The following is a 20,992-nucleotide window of genomic DNA, read 5'->3' on the forward strand; positions in this document are numbered from 1 at the left end:
GTAAGAATTATTTCAAGGTTAAATAAAATACCCTAAGCACCTGACTTGAGCTAGGAAGATTTTACTTTCTTTTTTGTTGATGGTACTCAGAACCTAGTACTTGCTAAGCAGGTTCTTTACCACTTGAGCCAAGCCCCCAGTCCTTTTCAGCTTTATTTATTTTTCAGGCAGGATCAGGAGACAGCTTCAGGTCCTCCTTCCTATGCCTCTCAAGTAGACAGGATTACAGATGTACACCGCCATGTAAAATGTTAACATTTTCCCCAGGCTGACCTCAAAATTTGATCCTCCTGATCTCATCCAGAATGGGTGAATTTGTTTTGTTTTGTTTTGTTTTGTTTTGAGACAGGGCCTTTTTATGTAGCAGGCTGGCCTTGAACTCACCATCCTTCTGCTTCAGCCTCCTGAGAGCTAAGATTACAGGTGTGTACAACCAAGTCCAGTTTTCTACCATTTTTAAATTTGTGACTGGTGAAAACATTTTTTTGGTGGGACTGGGCTTTAAACTCAGGGCTTTGCACTTTCGAAGCAAGTGCTGTACCACTTGAGCCACACACCTTCGTCCATTTTGCTCTGGTTGTTTTGGAGATGGGGGAAGGTGTGTTTCAAGAACTATTTGCCTGGGCTGGCCTCAAACTTTGATTTTCCTGATTTCAACCTTCCATGTAGCTAGGATTACAGGTATGAGCCACTGGTGCCCAGAGAGGACTGGTGAAATTTTGAACATGGAATAAGGAGAATGAATGCTCAGTAGCAAAGTTACCCTCACTTAAATAATATTGCTCATTTCTTTCTACATACAACAAAGATCTTAGGGAAGGGATAGGGAAAGAGATATGTGTCTTTTACTTTAGGGGGAAATAATTAAGAATCAGGGAAGGACTTTAGGTTATCTGAGACCTGATAGAATTATGTCTGGCTTTCCAGAGAAAAGAAATTCTTTAAGAAACTTTCAAGTAGAAAGTAATAATAATAAACTATTAAGTATTTCTATGTGGCAGATATCATTGTAAGTACACAAATATCAGTTTATTTATATGAGTACAAATACTGAAGCACAACAGGATTAAGCCACTTGCCTGAAGTCACACAGCTTTTAAGTGGTGGAGCTGGGATTCAAACCAAGGTAGTCTGGCTCCAGAGCCTGCCATCTTAACTGCAATGATGGATAGAATAAAGCCAATAACCGAGCAAAGAAACAAACCACCAATGCAAGATAATGCCAACTCCTTATTCAAGGCCTATCAGCCAGTTTGTAGGTTTTATATGGCTCCAGCTTCTCTCTTCTCCCTGATTTTACATTTTTCTCCATCTTACTCATCAGTTGCTCCTGTGATAGAAGGTAGCAGGGGAAGGCAGAGACAGGAGAACACAAGTCTGTGTATTTCCAGGATCCTCAGCCATTCTAGAAAATGCTGAGTTAGGAAAATGATTATTTGGCTCATCCTTTGGAGATTACCATCACCTGACTCCCTAAATTGGAGACATTAACAGACAGAAGTTGAGGAAAGATCTACCAGCTCTCATGGCCTTACTTTCTCCTACTTCAGTTTTAATCAATTGAATAACCACTCAAGTGGCATTTGACAATGAAGAATGGTGGCTCACTACAGTTATAAGATCCCAACAATTAAAGGATGAAGTGTGTTTTAAATCCAGCTTTATTTTTTTGGGGAGAGTTGGTGGGGGTGAGGGGTGGTCATCACATGATTGTGACACATCTTGGCTATAGAAATGTTAAAGTGTGCAAAATCTGTGTTTCAGAATTAAGAATATATAGTATTTTTATTTGCCTTTCCACAAGGATCAAGTCTTGTTATGGTAGCATTTTGTAAGGGCTCTTCTTATGTGGTCTGCCCTCTCTGGGTATCAGAATTTTGATTACAGTTGTCAGCTGGAGTTCAGCCTGGTTCAGATATCTATTTTTAATAATAGCTGAAGGGGCTCTTTTTTTTTTCAAGATGAGAGAAAGATTACTTAATAAGGGAACTGGCTCATGGATGAGGTCTAAATTTCCTTCTTGAAAGGAAGGGCTGGCTTAGGAAATGCCCCCTTATAGACTGCAAACTGAGTGGAGATTCGTACCTGATGGAAAGGTCAGAAAGCAGAAAGGAAAGCTGAGAGATTTAAAGTCTAGAAGGAAATTCAAATCCAAGATTATGATGGAGGCATCCTAAAAATGGTCCCAATTCTCCACCTCTCCCCATATCTATGCCTTTGAATTTTGATAACTACAGCCTTTCTCATCAAACTGTGGAGGTGGTTTCCCTACCTCTTGAACATAGACTGATTTTATGGCTTGGTTTGGCCAGTAAAATCTAGTAGAGTGAGGTGTGTGCTAGTTCCAAACCTAGGCTTCAAGAGGTACCTGCATTTAAATGGATGGAACAGGAGAACATCATGTTAAGCGAAGTAAGCCAGGCTCAAAGGGTTAAAGGTCACATGTTTTCCCTCATATGTAGAAGCTAGACCTAGAATTTAAATGTACACCAAAATACACATGTAATCTCTTATAGATACATATATATGTATTATATATGTATATTGAGAAAGAGAACAAAATTGTATTGGTGGGCCTATCTAAGGGGACTATGGGAGGCCGGGGAAGGAAAGAGAATGAAAAATATTGAAATAGTCTATCTGTATATGAATACAATGCAGTGTAATGCATTTAAGCTGTTATATGATAAGGGGTCATGGTGATAGAGAAAGAGTAAGTAACGGGGGTTAACTTGATTAAAGCATGAGATACACATATCTGAAATGCCAAAGTGAACCCAGCTTGAACTATCAATATGTACTCTAACAAGATGATAGACAGGAAAGTAAAACAGGTCTTTTCCATGGGTGAGTACCTGTGGGAGGGGGATAGGCATAAGGAAAGAGTGAATGAGGGTGAACATGGTGGGTGTATTTTGTATTCATATATGAAAATAGAAGAATGAAACCTGTTGAACTTGTTCCAAGAAAAGGGGAGGAGGGGGAAGGGTAGAGGGGATAAAGCTAACTAAGATACATTATAAGTACATATGTAAATATTACAGTGTATCCCCCTCCCCTATACAATATTATATGCTAAAAATAAAATAATTTAAAAAAGAGGTACCTGAAATTCTGGTGCTTCTCTTGAGAGTCCTACCTCTGTCATTAAAATAAATAAAAAGAGTGTATTTAACTAGAAGGATGATTGGATGATCAGAAGCCTGAGGCCCAGTCACCTCTATTACCCCAGCCAAATTGTAGGTATGTTGGTGAAACCATTCTGGATCGGCCAGCCCCAGCTGGTCCACCAATTGGCTTCAGGTTCATCAGCCAGCTTCCAAGATCAGTGGGGCCTGGCCCAGATCAGTGGAATTGCCCAGTGATTTGGAGATACATGTTCTATAATAAATGATGATTATTTTACTAAGTTACTATGTTTTCTAGCTATTGTTATGTTACAAAGATAGGTTGGAAATCAGGATACTAGACCCAAGGGTTTAGAAGTAGACAGAGACTAGGTTTAGAACAACAGTACTTCAGAAACAATGAGTGGTTTAGAGGACCATTGAGGAGAATGGGATTCCTATGAGTTGAGTAGTTGGTAAATTCTTAAATTGGATGGATTTTGACAGAGGGACTGAGGTGCAGTAGGGAGAGTGAGAATTAGAGAAGAAACCATAGCTAGGTGTGGTGGGGCATGTCCATAATCCTAGCACTTGGGAGGCTGAAGCAGGAGGATCAAAAGATAGAGGCCAGTCTGGGTTACATAGCAAGTTCCAGACCAGCCCTTGAGATAGCAAGACCCTATTTCAGAGAGAGAGAGAGAGAGAGAGAGAGAGAGAGTTTATAAGAGTGGCCCTAGTAATGATATTCTTACACTGTGCCTTATTAAGTTAGACACTTTGAGGAAAAGAAGGGTCGACCAAGGTTTCAGAGTACATAAACAAAAATAAACTTTCTAATACAGCCAAGAATTTATCTAGTTGCCTATGTTAGTTTTTCTTTTAATATTAGAAATGAGGTTGGGATGGGTAAATTAAAAATGGTTGGCATTTAGAGTATAGAGCTAAAGCTTGTACTAATCCATGATATATCAGTGAGCTTTTGCTGTGTAACAAATATCTTAAAACTTAAGACCACAACCACTTATTAGGTTATAAGTATGTGATTCAGTTGGATAATCCTTTTGGTTTAGACTGGTTTTGCTAATCTTGGTTGGGCTCATTCATGTGTCAACAGTTAGTGGTGGATTGGTTTGTGGCTGAATTATTTACTGGGATCGAACTTATGTGTCTGGCAGTTGGTTAGCTGTTGTCTGGGACAATGGTGGTGACTGGATCACATGTTTCTACTCATCCAAGCAGCAGTGAAGGCTTCTTCATGTGAGAGCAGCAGGATTCTAAGGGAAGCAAAGGACTGAGAGTCTCTAATTGCATCTTATTTGTTATTGTCCCATTGACCAAAGCAAGTTACATGTGTAATTCTGAGTGAGTATGGGAGAGAGCATCCAGGGGCATGGATACAGAGAGCCATGACAGACTAGGGGGCCATCACATCAACCCTGTTAACTGCACCTGTTAATAATATCCTAGAAATGGTCTTATCAAATCATGGTGTGGCTTTTGTCCAAATTACTTTTAAAATTAATTTCAGATGATACTAGGGGAAACATGGAGCATAGAATTATAGTATTGGAGATAAATTTATAGATAACCCAATCTAGACCTGTCATTTAATGGAAGAGGAGACCTAAAGAAGTTAAGTGATTGGCTCAAAGAGACAGAGCTGGGAACTAATTCACATTTGAAATATCTCTGGTTATACTCCAGGAATTTATTAATTTTAGTCAAGAGATAAAACTCCATTTCATTGTTGATATTTTGAGCACCTGGGTTAAGATGAAGAAAGCAGAATGAAACAAGAAGTTTAGTCCCTGTCATCATGGAACTTACAGTCTAGTGGGAATAACACAAACAAGAAAACAGGGAATTAAAACATAGGGGACTATACTAGGACAAGTAGAGGATGTTTTGGGATGTCGAGGGGGCATGAATCATGACGCAACAGAGGGGATATTACATATAAACTCATTCATTCTTATAATAACCCTGAAAGGCAAGTATAATGACTATCCTGTTTTACAGGAAAAGAACTGTGGCATAGAGAGGTTAAGTGACTTACTCAGGTCACAAAACTGGTAAAAGGCTGGACCTGGTAAGAATCAGAGGGCTTTTCTGGCTCCAGGGCCTTTGCTTTCCCTCCTTCTCACCTGCTGGCCAACGAAATGGGACAGGGAGAGGTGGACAGAGTTGAAGGCTGAGAACATAGTTCCTGGGTAGATATTTTAAATTCTATCCCTTATAAATAACCTTGAGATATTTGCAAGGCTTAAGCTCTGTGATCCATCCTATTTTCCACCTGGAATCTTCTGACTTCTTCCTACCCTAGGACTGGGTTATTCTGCTTGCGTTTCTACTGTTTATTTACTCTCGTCCTGCTCATAGGCTCGGTTTCTCACTGCCAGAGGTGCTCTTTTCCTGTGAAGGGAGGCAGCCTCTTCTACTGTTCTCTTAAACCTTAAGCACAACTGTGTTCCCTGTGACAGACAATACTCCGAAGGACAGCAGGGTCCTCCTCAGTCATGAGCAATCAATCAGAGAGCGGCAGCCATTTTTGCTGAAAGTAAGATATGCCTGGGAAGGGAAGGGAATCTAACAAATTATTTAAGATTGAGCTCAGACATTCACTTGTGTGTGTGTGCGCGCGTGTGTGTGTGTGTGTGTGTGTGTGTGTGTGTGTGTGTGTTATACTCTCAGGGTGATATTTAGACCTCATGTTTCACTGAAAGAAGTCATCTAATTTCGAAATCTCCACATTGTTAATATTCATTATCTTTTGCTTTTTGCCCCTGTTTAAGTGAAGAAATGCCCTTACTGTAAGAACAGACCCAGAGTATTAGTTTTCTGTTGCTGCTATAACAAATTACCACACATACACACAGGTAGTGGCTTAAATAATATATTTATTATTACACGGTTCTAGAGGTTGAAAGCCTCACTAGGCTAAGTTCAAGTGTTTGGTGGTCTATATTCCTTCCTGAAGGCTCTCAGAAAGATCTGTGTCCATGCTCTTTTGGATTCTTGGGCTTCATTCAATTCCTTGTGCTTGCAGGACTAACATCCTGTATCCTTGATGGTTATTAACTGAGGTGGTCTCCAACTTTTTTGACATCTGCATTCCTGGGCTCCTGCCTTCTTCCAGTTCAAAGTCAGCAAACAGGTTGGAATCCCTTTCCTGCTTAGAATCTCTCCTGCTCCTTCCTCTATTTTGTATCTGACTTAGTTCTGTCTGACCTATCTACTGTGTCTGACCTATCTACTGTCCTCTTCCATTTTTAAGGACACATGTTTTTAGAATGGACCCATCCAGACAATCTAGGATAGTCTTCTTTAATCAAATCTGCAATGTCCGTTGTATACACACACACACACACACACTCCTGAGATTAGGTGAGGGTATCTTTGGGGGTCATCATTTTGCCTTCCACACCCTCTTTGCACTTGCTCCCCTACCTTTCCAAATCTTTTTATATCTTGACTTGTTATTTTCCTTCCTTCCTTCCTCCCCATGTCCTTTATCCTCCTCATTCTTTATTAATTTTGGGAGGCCATTTACTAGGTGACAGGCACAGCAGTTGATGCTGACAATAAAAAGATGTCAAATATTTTACAAGTGAATGGGGAGTTCATTTCATTGAAAAGAAAAGCCATACAAGACAAGGTGTTAGACAGTGTAAGTTTCTCATACGTCCGAACTCTTTAATTTCTCCCTCTTAATACTCAAGTCTTTCCATGCTAAAAAAAAAGAAAAAATGTTCTAAGTGAAAATTGGCAAGTGAATTAGTACAGGGACTTGCACAATAGCAGAAGATTCCCCCCAACCCAACTTCTTCAGATGAAGCATATGTACCATTTAGAAAGTACTTCATTGTAAGTCTGTGTAGCCATACCACAGACCACAGCATGGTCTACTATTTCATCCACTTTCCCTGCACCAAGAGAGGGTTGGAATTTCTTGGCCAGAGATAGGCTAAGAAATGTTTCTTCCTTCTTAAACCTGGATGCCTTTCTTCCTTATTTCTGCATTTTTTATATTAGTTTAGTTGATTCTGTAGTTACTGCAGTTGACAATTTCTCCATCTCACTCTCCAAAAGCAACTTCACCTTGATGTTGTTTGATAAAGCTAAAACCTTTTTCCCTCCTCAGCTTAAGTTCTCAATTCAGTTTTATTCTAACAAATAGTGAGTGTTCCTACATGCTAGATACAGGTTTGGCATTGGAGATACAAAGATACAAGAGAGTACCTGTTCTGTGAAGAAAAACCCAAGGGCTGGTGGAGTGGTTCAAGTGGTAGAGCACCTGCCTAGCAAGCAGGAGGCCCCGAGTTCAAACCCCAGTAGCATAAAACAAACAACAACAAAAAAATCCAAATCCATTTTTGTTGCTTTGACAGTCTGGTCACTCAGTCACATTTTGCTGTTTGACCCCCTTTTCTTTTCATTCCTCTAAGCCAAACCTTCCCAACCCATTTGCTTAGCATACACTTTCATATGCTGACATATTTCTTCCCCGAGCCTTTGGGCAGCTTGGCAGGGCTCTGGGCTCCGTTTCTCTAGTGTCTTATACAAACATTGTTTTCTGCATGTGTCAGTGACATGAACATCCAAGGTACAAGGCTCTAAGCTGTCGTCCTCACTGTCAGCCCTGAGACCATTCTTACCCTTCACCCTATACTCTTCTAGATTGGAAATTGGGGACGGTATACCCACCCCACAATTAGTGTTTTAACAAGAGCTCTAGAGGATTCTCATACTTCTTAAGCTTAAGGCCCACTACTCTAAGGCAGGTTCTCAGTGATCACCAATGCCTTAAATTCAAGGTTTCCCATCTTCACCTCCGTTCTCACCGACACTGATGTCTCCACCGTATTTAATTCTTCTCAGAAGCTCATCTCTCCTGGCTTTGATGCCACTTCATTCTTCTGGTTCTCCTACTTTCCCTCTATCAGAAAAATTTTTTTTCTGTTTCTTTGCTTGACTTCTGTTTCTCTACTGCTTTTTAAAATGTGGTCAGTTCTCAAGGTTCTGCCCTCAACCCCTTTTTTCTTATAGCTCAGAGTGATTTCATCTATTCCATCATCTCTTATTTTCAGGTAGACAGCTTCCATGCAGTGCCGTGTTTCTATCTCCTCTTCATGTTCAGTCTGGAATAGCAACAGAGCTCAACCAATCCCTACCACACTCAAAGCCCTGAGTTCAAGCCCCAGTACCACCAAAAACCAAAACCAAAACCAAACATAGATATGAAGGTAAAAATGATTTGATCAATGCTTAATCCTCCATTATGGCCTCCCATCACACTGGACTTTCTACTCTTGCCTCCATAGAAAGAACCCTTACAGCTCCCCAAACACACCAGGCCTCTGTAGATTCTCTGCTTGCCCAGGCTGTTCCTCAGCCCTGGATTCTCCATTCCAGTGAGCTCTGCTGGTGGAAATCCGCAGGTAACTGTGTTACCTGACTTCCCAGTTGGACTTAATCTCTCCTCCTCTGTGCCTTCTCCCCAGAATTTCCATGATGTCTTTGAATACTCAGCTCACTTATCCATGTGCTAGTGTCAGTTATTTGAATCTCTCTCCCCTCCTCTGGATCACCAGACATGACAGGAATGTCTTGGTCTTCTCTGTATCTATAACAACACTTAGTGGGTTTCCAACAGTGGTTTGCTGTATTGACCTGACTGTTGAATTGACACAGTGATGTAGGCAACAGCAAAAACAGTGATAGGAGCAGCTACAGAGGCAAATGTCCTGATGGGAGCAACTGTTCCCTAAGGGGTCATCTCTGCGGTCAGCTCTGGTTAGGACTTCTGGAGACAGGCCTGATGGAAGAGACCCAGCTTGCAGTGGGGAAGAACTGTTTCCTAGAAATCTGCCACTGCCTTGCTCTTTGCCCCCTCTGCATCCTGCTCCCTCCCACCAGAGAAGGCCCTGGCTTGAGGTCCCTTCTCCCTTCATTAGCTGTGCTTGTGTGCTCCTTGACAGTTCCCAGCTGCAGCTTCCTTTGGACCTCTCTGGCTTCCACTGTTTATTTATTTCCCTGTCAGCCTCTCTCTCTGCCTATGGTTGTAAATAGAGCTGCTGACTGTCAGCCCCGGGCCTGTGCAGTGAACCTGCTGCCTGTAGACTCTGGAATGTATTCGAATAGTGATTCTTGTGCTCAAAAACGGCTCTGGGCACTGGCCCAAGCTGTCCAGAAGGTTTTGCTCCTGACCATCCAAATGGAACTTTACAGACAGGAGCATCATGTGACATGCTCTCTCCATCCCTCCTCTCTCTTGTTTCCATTCTTGCCACCATGAACCTCCACCCCTCCCATTACAGGTTGGGCAGGTGGCAGAGCGGGTACCTCAGACTTGTCTCAGCACAAGACACTGAGAATTTCCTGCCTAATACCTATCCATGTCTGTTTTTTCCCTTCTCTTTGAGAAAGTTGGAGTTGAGCTCAGTATAAATTGCCTAGCCATTCCAAATCCTAAGCCAAAGAGGCTTTGTTGATTACTGGGGGTGATAGAGACAACCGTGAAGCCAGGCCAGAAATATGGGGCTTTTTCTTTTTCCCTTCCCCATCACATAAAGCAAATGCTTCTGCCCTGGTCTGATTCTCAGCAAAAGCAGGTCGTCCTTTCTCCCCTCATGCCATTACCATGCCTCACCCCCTGTGCCCAGGTGATCTTCCACCCCCACCTCCACCTTCTGCCATCCCCTTTGTGCTCTGCTTCTTCCTGAATTCCAGAGAGCCACTAGCCCCTCAGAGCCAGCTGCCAATGAGCGAGCTGTCAGCGGGAGAGCCACACAGGCAGTGCCATCCTGCTCAAGCCTGCGGTCCTCCCCCGACTGCGTGGCAGTGTGCATCATCTGTCAGAGTGCCCCCTCCCCTCCCTCCGCCTCCCCACCCCTCCCTTGCGCTCTCTCGGCTGGCTTGCTCTTTCCCTTTTCATGAGATGCAAAGCCTGGCAAGGAGCAGAGCCAGCTGAGAGCAGCATGTTGCAACAGCTATTCTAGGGGGCTGTGGTGGGGTGGCCCCCCTCTCCCATGTATCAGGAGGTGGCTGTCACTCAGGGCCTCACCGAGCCATGCCCAACTGGGGACTGTACGAGCCACATCTTCCCAACTGTGCTCCCCACCACCAGAAAGGTAAGAGAGCAGTTGCTTGGAGCAGGGTCTAATGGGTACCTGAATGGGTTAGCCCAGCCATGAGTTTTGCTGGAAGGTACAGGACACCTGGGGCAGAAAAGGCAGTGTCTTCCTGTCATGATCCCCATTTATCCTCTAACAGAGCTCCTCAGAGCAGGGTAAGCCTGTCCAAAGCAAGGGGATGGGAATCGTCTCTTCTTCCTAGTTAGTTAAGTGCTAAGCTACAAATGCTCTTTTTTGTTTTTCATCCTCCTCAACGCAAACTGCTCAGGATCAAAAGGGATCCTGTTTATGCCTTCAGATTCCTTAGAGGGCTCTGAAGGTATTGTAGGTTGATACCTGGACTGTGGCATGGCCTCCTTATTTTTAGCTCCATTCATGTCTTGTTCGGCTGATGTTTGAATGGGTGGCCTGCTCAGCAATCTGGCCCCACACAGCATCTGTCTTGCTTTCAGTCAGCGTGCAGGTCTCCAGTGTTGCCGGTGACTAAGGCTGCTGACACATTCCGATGCAGAAGGACTCACAATCTCCATGAGTTGGAGGGAGATTAAAGTGCATTGGAGGCCACCAATTTCTATCTAAGCAGCAACTTGAGGGCACAGATACCACCTACAGGAGGTGATAGGCCCCTGACATGTCTGGTTAGTGACTTTTTTTGGAGTGTGGAGGAGGAGGGTGTTCCTTCTTTCTGTGTTAGAGATACTCTACATCAATCCATCGTTGGTAGAGTCTGGTCTTTGGGTACTCACATTCTAATGAAGGAAAGCTTAAATGAATCTGCATTTTGGGTTAATTTCAGATCACTTTTTCCAAAAGATTTGGAAAACCTTGGGGTTTTCTTGGAGGATAGAGGACTTGCTGCAAAGTGGGAGCTGTTTTCATGAGATCATATTAGTGTTTGGAAAAAATTAAATGCTCTAAACAAGCATCGTGGTGTACTGCTGATGATAGCTGTTATTATTCTTTTGGGGATAGATAGCCCTGTGAGCAGTCAATCCAGTAATCTAGTTTTTATTAATTGTTTGCTCTCTGCTTGTCCTTAGAGTAAGTTTCCTGGAAAAGTGTTTGCCAGGGTTAGACGGCCAGAGGGAGTGAGTGAGTGTGGAATAGAGGGTAGCATGACCCATTTCTCAGGATGGCCAGATCATGGGGAGCTACCCCGTGCATCAGATCCTTTTAGACTTTTATCAAAATTTTACGAAGTGCCTCACATACGAAGAAACCTGAAAACCTGCTCATATTTGGTCCAGTTGAATTAAACCTGTTATTGAGGCTAAGGTCTTTCTCCCATGGGTTAGTGAACTCTCACCTGGACAACGTGGCTCCTTGACCACAGTAGCCATGTCCACAAATGCCAGGTACTCCCAGGGGACTGCGTGAGAGGGTGGATGTATGGTTGAGCAACACTCTATACTTGCCTTAAGACTCCACTCCCTCATGTGGATCTCAGTGATGGGGCAGCAGCAGCAGCAGGAAGTGACATTCAGAAAAGTTGGTGGGTTGGAAAAAGCCCCAGAGGCCCTGGGTTCAAGACTTCCTAGGACTGTTAGCTGAATAACCCAGAGTCTTTCACTCAGGGCTGCTGAGCAGCTTTGCTTTGGTAATCTGGAAAATAGGAGCAATAAAGAGTGTCCCTCTTACTTTCAAAGGATTTTGTGAGGTTCAACTAAAAGAAATAAGATAGCCTCCCACAGTCCAGTTGTGCTGAGTAACTTTGCTAGATATTTTCCCCACATTGTGTTGTTATACTCCCCAACTTCCCAGGAGAAAGTGAGCCTCAAGGAGGTTAAAAGATCAAGTTTGGCTAGAGAAGTGAAAGCACTTTCTAAGTCGTGACTGTGCTACTCAAGTGTGTTATGTACAGTGGCTTATGGCTTGGGATATTTTTCCTGTCAGTCCTATCCCAGGTTCTCCGTTTTGTACTTTCTTATTTCCCTTTTGCCAAACACCTACATCTTTAGAGATGCTAGCAACATCCCCTTGCTTCCTGTCTGTTACCTGTGGCTTAGGTCTGGAAATACAAACATTATCATCAGGACCTTGCTCAGTATTCTCTATGTAATTTCCAGAAGTCTCTTGAATTCTTCAGTGAAAAGTCCTTGGAAGAAGAGTCTCAGAAAAGCTGCGTGGCTAAAGGTAGATTCCTACCAGGGCCTTGTCTGTCAAGGAAAAGTGTCAGAGAGAATTTGTTCGGCATCTCTGTGCATCAGAGTGCACCCACTCAGCCCTCGTCCCTCCTCCCGCCTCCACTGCAGACATTAATGTGCACCAGGCACATGCCCGAAAGCAAGGCATCTATCTCACTGAAAGCTCTCATTTCTCAGAGGGCCCTGAATTTAGGATCAGATTCCAGTGGGAGAACTGTCCCCAGAGTCCCAGTCCTCCTGGCACTATTTCCTTTTCTGCTGCTGCAGCAAGTAAACCCCTGGGTTTGGTGGCTGTGGATTTTCCCTTCTGCCTGAACCAGGTGGCTGTCTAGAATGGAGCTCGAAGGGAGGACAGGAGAGCTATTGCCTGGAGTCATTAAAAATGGAGGATTAGAAAGGGCTTATTTTATATTCAGAGGAGGGGGAGAATGCTGAAGCTGCTTTCTGCCCACAGCTGTGGACCTTGACAGCAAATGGTAAAGCTTTTGTTACTGTCTAAGAAGGGGAAGAGATTGATAACCTGGCACTGAGAGATAGGAGGATTGTGGCTGTGCCTCCTGCTTACATCTCAGCTCCGAGGCTTTGAACAGCAGGTTCTCCTGCTTCCCTGTCCCCAGCTTCACTGCTCTTCCTACTGCAGACTCCACTTCCACCCCATTTGGTGTAGGGACTTGCCTTCTCTGACACTGGTGCTCTCAATGTGATTTCATGTTTTCATAAGGCTGAATAGTTTACATATTTGCTTCTCTATCTCAGCAAATTCTCTCTCTCTCTTTTTTTTTTTTTTGCGGTACTGGGGTTTGAATTCAGAGCCTCACGCTTGCTAAGGTAGGTGCTCTACCACTTGAGCCACTTCGCCAGCCACCTCAGAGAATTCTTACAGAGTAATAAAGGAAGTTGGCCTTCCCTTAGTAATTCTGACTTAGAGATAAGAAAGCAAAGTTCTAAGTTAAGGTGAACCTGGCATGAAGGGACAGAGTTGGAGCTTGGACTCTTGTCACCTGCCCTAGAGTCTGGGCCATTTCTATGACTCTGTGCTGCCCCTGTGAGCTACCATCTTGCTCCAAACACAAACATTGTCTCACACACCCTATTCTTGGTGGCTTCAAGGCAATTCAACAAGCACAAACACTTACTTGGTGCTGGGCACTATGCTAAGTTTTGGAGATGTACAGATGAAAAGCACATCATTTGCCTATGTAACGTACATAGGAGATGCAATGTAGAATTTTTAAATGTTAGTTGAATGGATGAATGAATACAATTCCCGTGCCCTTGATGAATTTAGAGTCTGGTAGGAGAAGAGAGCTGAGGATACTTTCCTGTGCCAAAGGTTGAGGTAAAGAAATATGCCCAGGAGCCACAGAGGCACAAAAGTCACTTACAACACTGGGATGTGCAGGGGATGCTTTTCGGAGGAAGTGGTCCTGAAGTTCTGCTTGAAGGATGAGTAGGATTTATTCAGGTCAAGGGCATTTTAGGCAGAGGGAATGGAATAAAGGAGGTTTAGAGACGTAGAGCCCTGGGATACATGCTCAAGATGGTAAGCAATGTGGAATTGTTGGAGGCTGGAGCTCAAGCCAGGAGAGTGATGGGCAACCAAGGGAGGCCGGACCCATATTGTAAGGAGTTTAATGTATCAGGATCTTTATTAAGCTTGAATTTTATGCTTAGGCTGGAGTGCTTATAGAGTGTGAGAGTCGTTGTGATTTAAGCAGGTGATTATAGCTGCGGAATGGAGCTGAGTTTAAGGACAGAGACCAGATACCATGAGGACATCACCAGAGACCGTGACCTAGGAACATGAAGATGGGAACCAGGACAATAGTAGTAGGGATGGAGAGAAGGGGAGGAGACAGATTTGAAAACTATGAAAGAGATTTAATCAGCATGATCTGATAATTGTTTGAGGATAGGAAATGAGAGAAAAGGGGTTGCCTTTAATGACTTCTGGATTTAGTGACTCAGTGGATGGTGTGTGTGTGTGTGTGTGTGTGTGCGTTTGAGGGTTAAGGAGTGGGTGAAGTGGGACAGCAGATAAAATGGATCTGGAAAAGAAGGGGATGTAATGTGCTTAGTTTCTGATATATATTTACATTTCTTGTGCCTGTGGAATACCTGAGGGGTGTGTCTAGTAACCCACAGGCTATAGAAATCTACACAATTGGGAGGGGGCTAGAGTTGGAGAAATGATACCCAATACTCTTAGGACTATGGGCAAGGATGAGATTACCAGGCAGCATGCGGGGAGAGAAGAACAGTAAGACCAGGGTAGAAAGGAGGGGAAAAGTTAGGGTTTTTAATGGGGGGGCAGAGGAGGAGGAGCCAGTAAAGGAGCCAAGGGGAAGGGCAGTTTTAAGACCAGTAAATGTTCAAGCAGAGTTCATTTTTTTCCCAATTGTCTATCGAATTTATTTACTTATTTAGAGACAGAATCTTGCTATGTGGCCCAAACTTGCTTTGAACTTGCCATTCTCCTGCCTCAGTCTCCTGAGTGCTGGGATTACAGGTGTCTACCACCATGCTCAGAAAATTTTAATAATTTTTGATGTAAATCAGGGTCCAATATAAAGTCTATAATTGAATTTGGTCGATGTGTATTTTTAAAAACATTGATGACATTGTCTGAGAGACAGCATTATGTAATTTTGACTCCCAATTTTGTGTCATTTTCCTCAGTATCTCTGTGCTATTCGATTTTAAGTGCCCTACAGAGCAATTGCAGGTTTAGATACCAAAGTGTCCAAAGTTCAACTTTAAAATTCCTTTCTAGGTCTGGGGACATGGCTGAAGTGGTAGAGGACCTGCTTAGCAAAAGAGAGGCCCTGAGTTCAAACCCCAGTAGCGCCCCCCCCCCCACAAAAAATGCTTTCTAGACACAGCTGGAAGGGGGAGTGAAAAATTGAATAAAGGTAAAAGGATAGAGAGAAGAAAAGCCTGCAGTGGGTATAAAGAGACAAGCGAAGGTCCAAGAGGAACAAGAAGAAACAAGAAGGGTAACAGACTTACATAACTCCCATCCACTGAGACTAGACACTCTAAAATGCATACAGATGTGTTATCTTATATATTTTTGCATCACCTCAGTGAGCAGGTAGTAAAAAAAATGAATCTTTAAACAATAACATTCTAGTTATATAGTACCATTTCCCAAACAGTTTGTTAAATAGCTGAGCAAACATCATCTAAATCATCCCTCTACATCAAGCAGGGAAAGAGTGGGACTTCTAATCCCATTTTACAGATGATGACACAGAGTTGATAAGGCCAATAAGAATGATAAGGTGGTTCACATCCAAGAGTCATTTGCTGCTCATCAAGCATTGTGGTAAACATTGCCTGTTCCATTGTCTCACTTATTCCTTATTACAAACTCATGACATTAGTACTGTTATTATCTTTATTTTACCCATGATGAAATGATATGCAGAGCGAATAACTTGTCTACACCTACAGGTCTATAAAATTATGGAGCTGGAATTGATGCTTGGGGCTTTCCTCCAAGTTTCGTCTACATCTCCTACAAATCAGACATCTTTTAAATTTTATTTATTTTTGTTCTGCATATACTTGCTCACCAGGGAAATTCCCTTTAAAGGGAAGCTAAGGTCATCTCTAAATGTAATAATAGGGGACAGTGTATTGGAATTTACAAAGCATTTCCCGCAGAACTTGCCATTTCTTTCCTATATCCACCCCGGAGAATAGATAGGGTAGATGTGCTCATTTGTTTTTTACTTATGAAAAAATTGAAGTTCAAAGCTCTTTGTCTTGTTAGTTGGTGATCAAAGGTCTAATAAGTGTAGCTAGTGTCATGGAGCTAGTTGATGACAGAGTTGGAACCAAAGACCATTTCTTCTGAGTCCACATTCTGTGCTTCTTCGGTATTCTTTGCAAATCCCACAGGCTGTCAGCTTTAGCAGCTGACCTTTCTCCCTGTCCCTCTGATGGTCCCTCATGAGGCGTCCAGGAGGGTTATTCCAAATTAAATATCTGGATGCTTGAACTGATGAACAGAAAATGAGGCTGCTAATACTCAGAGGAATGAAAGTGAGATATATTTTTTTTTTCTTAAAGTAGAATTTTGGGCCAAGTGGCCTCTTTCTGTCCTTCCCTTCCCTGTGTCCTTCCAGTCTCCATGGAAACCCCAAATCAATGCAACGTATGTTGATTCATGTTTCTACTGTTACTAGGAAGCTACGAAGTGGAAATTGCTTTTAAAAGATTTGCGGAAGAGCTTGAGCATGCTGACCAGAATTCAAATCCAATATCCAAATGACTGTTTTATTAAAAGCTTTTAATGTGGTGCTATCCTAGGGGGTATGTTGATTAAATAGATACACAGGGGGCATTTAGCAATAAACCTCCTCTTCTACTATCATGGCTTTTAAAAATATTATATGGCAGATTTTAATTCCTTTTATCTTCAATTTAATTATATTTTCATGGCCTGTGCAGTAATGCCAGGTACTCCTTTTGCTCTTGATTAATTCTATCCTGTCCTGACCAGGCTGTTGGAATAGTTTATAAAAACCTTCTGTACCTGTGATGCTGCCTGGGAAAGCCATTAGTATTCTGTGGACTTCAGTCCTGACCAGGAGACTGCAGAAGTCAACTGCCATAAGGGGTGCTTGGTGATTTTTCAAATTTTTTTTCATGAATTCAAAGGCAAATTCAACTTATTAAACATCTGATCCATGGAGGCACTGAGAATTATCAGCAAGAGGAATAAATTACAGGGTCTGTCTTTTTGGAGTTGGACGGGACAATCAGAAAACCATAAAGCAAAAGGATCAAGACTGGGATGGGGCTGTCAGGGAGGTGGTGGCACTGGGATGGAGGGCTCCTTCTGAAAAAGAGGAGAAAAAAAAAAGAGGAGAAAACAACAGGCTGTAAAGCTGCATAGGTAAATGGGACCAGCTGATTGTCAGGCAAAGCAAGGAGCTGCAATGGAGCCCATCAACGATGATTGCACAGACTATCTGCTTTACGGCGTCTGCTCAGTGGGTAACTGATGGTGGTGTAGTGTGCGGGAGAGCTTGCTGGTAGGGGGGTGTGGGGGGAATGGGGCAGAGAATCCATCATTTAAGAGGGAGACATGCTCTATGCTGGGAGCTCCTATGACAGGCAGTGCCAACAGATGAGAGGGGCTAAAATTAAGGATTGTTTCAGAAATGTAACGAGATTAAAAAACTAATTCAGCAAGAGCAATGAAGAAAAAGAACCCAGAATATCTACACTTGTTACCCCAGAGGACTAGGATAAAGTGATGTCATGAATACCCAAACAGAGGGAGCCCTGCAGGAGGGGAGGATTGGAAGAGAAAAGGTGGTTGTTGGGGATCCAGACTGAGTCTAAGGCAGGTGGAACTGTCCAGCAGAGCTCTGGGGAAGCAGCTTGGAGCAGCAGGACTGGAGCCCTGGTTCTGGAGAGGAGCGGACAGTGGTCCTTACCTGACAAGGGCAAGTTTCTCAAGGGTAGCTGTAGACTGGTAAGAGAAGAGGGTGCTGGGCAGCTGCCCATGGAAACCGAGTATGGCTTGTTATCACAACTTTCCTGGGAAAAACCAGAAGTCCTGGCCAGTGAAGATGTCCTGAGCCCAGTTTTCAGACGGTAAGTCAGGAGCACTAGCCAGAAAAGAATCCAGAACTCCATGTGCTTGGCAGGGCTCAGCCTGAGAATGCAGAATTCAAGTGCATGCGTTCCATCCTCCCAGTGCACAAATCTGTTTGCCTTCTCCTGCCGCCTTCCTCAGGAAAGAACTCCATGCTAGAGTGCTCTACTTTGAGTTCTCTATGCACCTGTCTCTTTGGAAGATTACATTGAAGTCCCTTTGTAGATGGGACTTGTATTAGGTCTGCACTTCTCAAACTGGGGTGCTTTGTGGTTACTTCTTGTTTAGGAGTGGTTTTGTAAAAACATTTTGAGTAGTTTTAATTTTTCCTTTTTCCTCATGTTAAACATGTCCACAGACTGTTGTCCCTCTGCTCTTTCTTTCTTTCTTCCTTTTTTTTAAAGTGTTGATACTGTTTTATTGTCTCACTGGAAAACTAGACAGTTCTTCAGCACAGGGAAGGATAGACTTAATCCTCCTCCTCCTCATTACCGGCTCCAGCCTCGCCCTGGCCCTCTGCTCCTTCTATTCTCATTCTTCCCTTTAAAACTTTGTTAATTACGTATCTTTTCTTAAGCACGTGACCTATTGATTTCCTGCAACTCTATTATTTCTGTGAAGACTAATTGAAGATTCCGATGCCTGTTTAGGATTGATCAGCCCCCCCACTTGAGACCTGGGCTCATCTGCAGCCCCACCCTCTCTCCCAGTGCCTTTGCATCCTGGTTATCAGTATGAGACTGGAGAAGGCCTGCCCCCCACCATTTTAGTAGAGAAGAGTTCTGTGATGACAATGCCTTTGTGTTAGAGTAAAGGGCATGATAGCTCTGAGTTTAGTATCAGATGTCAGCTCTGCCACATATAAAGGGCTTATAAAGAAGCTGATAAATGAGTTGACTTTGTATATTTGTAGTGAGAGATAAATAAGATAAGTCAAGTGTAATGTTGAGCACAGTGTCTAGCACATATTAAATGTTCATTGAACATTAGCCTTGTGGACTCGCTATATGGCATAAATTCATCTTGGATTTGAGAAGTGTCCTTTTCTTTTTCTTGTGGTACTGTGTACCTAGAAAATGTCCAGAAGTGAAAGATCCTATTTTGGCTTAAGTTCTAAATTTGGGCTAGCATCAGGGCTCAAGGCATAAGTTACAAAGAACAGAAAACTTTCCTGCTGCATCTCATTTTATAACACTAAATTTCCTTTGCCCAACAGAAGGGTGCTGTGGACATTATCAGAGAGAGAGACAATGAGTCACCTTAGAGGCAAGCATCAGAATTTTGATTTCATCCAAGCATCCAAGCATCAAGAAATGAATAGCTATGGAAGAATCATTTTATTGTCAGGCTATGCACCAATAGATCTGCCCAGAGGGACTGGGTCCTGGCATGACAATAGGAAAAACTCTCCTGTTAGAGTCATTAGAATCAAGTTCTTTTTTTTTTTTCTTTTATTATTCATATGTGCATACAAGGCTTGGGTCATTTCTCCCCCCTGCCCCCACCCCCTCCCTTACCACCCACTCCGCCCCCTCCCTCTCCCCCTCACCCCCTCAATACCCAGCAGAAACTATTTTGCCCTTATCTCTAATTTTGTTGTAGAGAGAGTATAGGCAATAATAGGAAGGAACAAGGGTTTTTGCTAGTTGAGATAAGGATAGCTATACAGGGCATTGACTCACATTAATTTCCTGTGCGTGGGTGTTACCTTCTAGGTTAATTCTTTTTGATCTCACCTTTTCTCTAGTTCCTGGTCCCCTTTTCCTATTGCCTCAGTTGCTTTTAAGGTATCTGCTTTAGTTAGAATCAAGTTCTAATTGACACTTAGAACTTTCTCAATGTGACACTGTGTGTTGTATCACTTTGAGAAAGGCAGTTCATCATGTCCAGTCTCACTTTTCTCATCTGTAACATGAGAATAATATTACCCTTTCTGACTATGGTATAGGATAGTTGAGAGACCAATACATGAAAAGGCTTTATACATTTTCTTGCATTTTTGAGACAGGGTTTCACTGTGTAGCCTAAGCTGGCCTCGAACTCGTGGTCCTCTTGCCTCATCCTCCCCAATGGAGTGCTGAGATTATAGGCATATACCATCACAGCTGGCTTTGCTTTTTATATTTTAAAAAGTTAACTGAATGGAATCTATTACCTTTATGGTAAAGCAATCACCTTCTGTAGAAATTTCTACTAGCTTCTAGGTTTCAGAAATGACTTTCAGCAAAGACAAGGTGTATTTGGAGCTGGTTCTACTTAGGTAGACGTGGAGACTCAGAGTCTAACAGACAGAAGATAAGCTTAATCCTAGAGAAGTTTGCAAACTTTAGTATGTATTAGAGTCACCTGGAAGGTTGCACCCCATTCCCAGAGTTTCTGATGCTGTAGTTCTGGGTGGGGCTGGAGAACCAGCCTGTCCAACACTTTCCCAGGTGATGCTGATGCCTTTGGTCTGGGCACCCCTCTTGAGAACCCCTGTAGGAGGGAAAGCAAAAAGGATCTTTTTTCTGGAATGGAATCAGGCATCGTGAAGATCCATGCAGGTAAAGCAATTTGAAAGAAAAACTGGAAAAGAGACAGAAAAATAGGGATGATATACAGATTGGGCAGAACAAAGGGGAAAGCCTCGCTCCATCACAAGTCTAAGTAGGGGGAAGTTGCTAGGTGATGGATGAGGCAGAGAGGTGAGTTTCTGCTGTAGGAAAAACCAGGTGAGAGGCAGGAGCACAGAGTTGGAAATATGCACGTTTGGGGAGGCGGAGGAGGTGGAAATTTCTCATTAAGAAGTGGGGAGCAGTGTGGTTGGCTCTGGTAAGGGGTGGGGGAGGAAATGGGCTAGGGGAGAGATGCCTCCATATAGGAAGGGGACAGCTGAGATGTGGCAGAGAGGGGTAATTTTAGGGCTGTGTGGTTTGGCTTGGTAGTGTAGCACAATAGAAATTAGGAGAAAGGGGGTGGAATTTAGATGTGTGACCTGCCCTGTAGCTTTCTTGC

At 43.1% G+C, this 20,992-nt stretch overlaps 1 protein-coding gene across 5 annotated transcripts in view; it reads left to right on the forward strand.

Annotated features, from left to right (window-relative positions):
- Nucleotides 1-20,992, forward strand: part of Rgs8 (regulator of G protein signaling 8) — a 64,049-nt gene that overhangs the window by 14,624 nt on the left and 28,433 nt on the right. For 2 of the 5 annotated variants that reach the window (XM_074047287.1, XM_074047292.1), the window contains exon 1: nt 10,177-10,237. The exons of 2 other annotated variants lie outside the window; for them this stretch is intronic. Coding sequence is in view for 1 of the 3 variants with exons in the window: in XM_074047286.1 (XP_073903387.1) it covers nt 10,136-10,237 (102 nt within the window). In the remaining 2 variants the exon portion in view is untranslated. Of the gene's footprint in view, nt 1-10,009; nt 10,238-20,992 lie in introns of those variants that run through there. One more of the 5 variants, XM_074047286.1, reaches the window with a different exon arrangement.

The sequence above is a fragment of the Castor canadensis genome, chromosome 11, assembly GCF_047511655.1.
Source record: "Castor canadensis chromosome 11, mCasCan1.hap1v2, whole genome shotgun sequence".
Taxonomy (NCBI): Eukaryota; Metazoa; Chordata; class Mammalia; order Rodentia; family Castoridae; genus Castor; species Castor canadensis.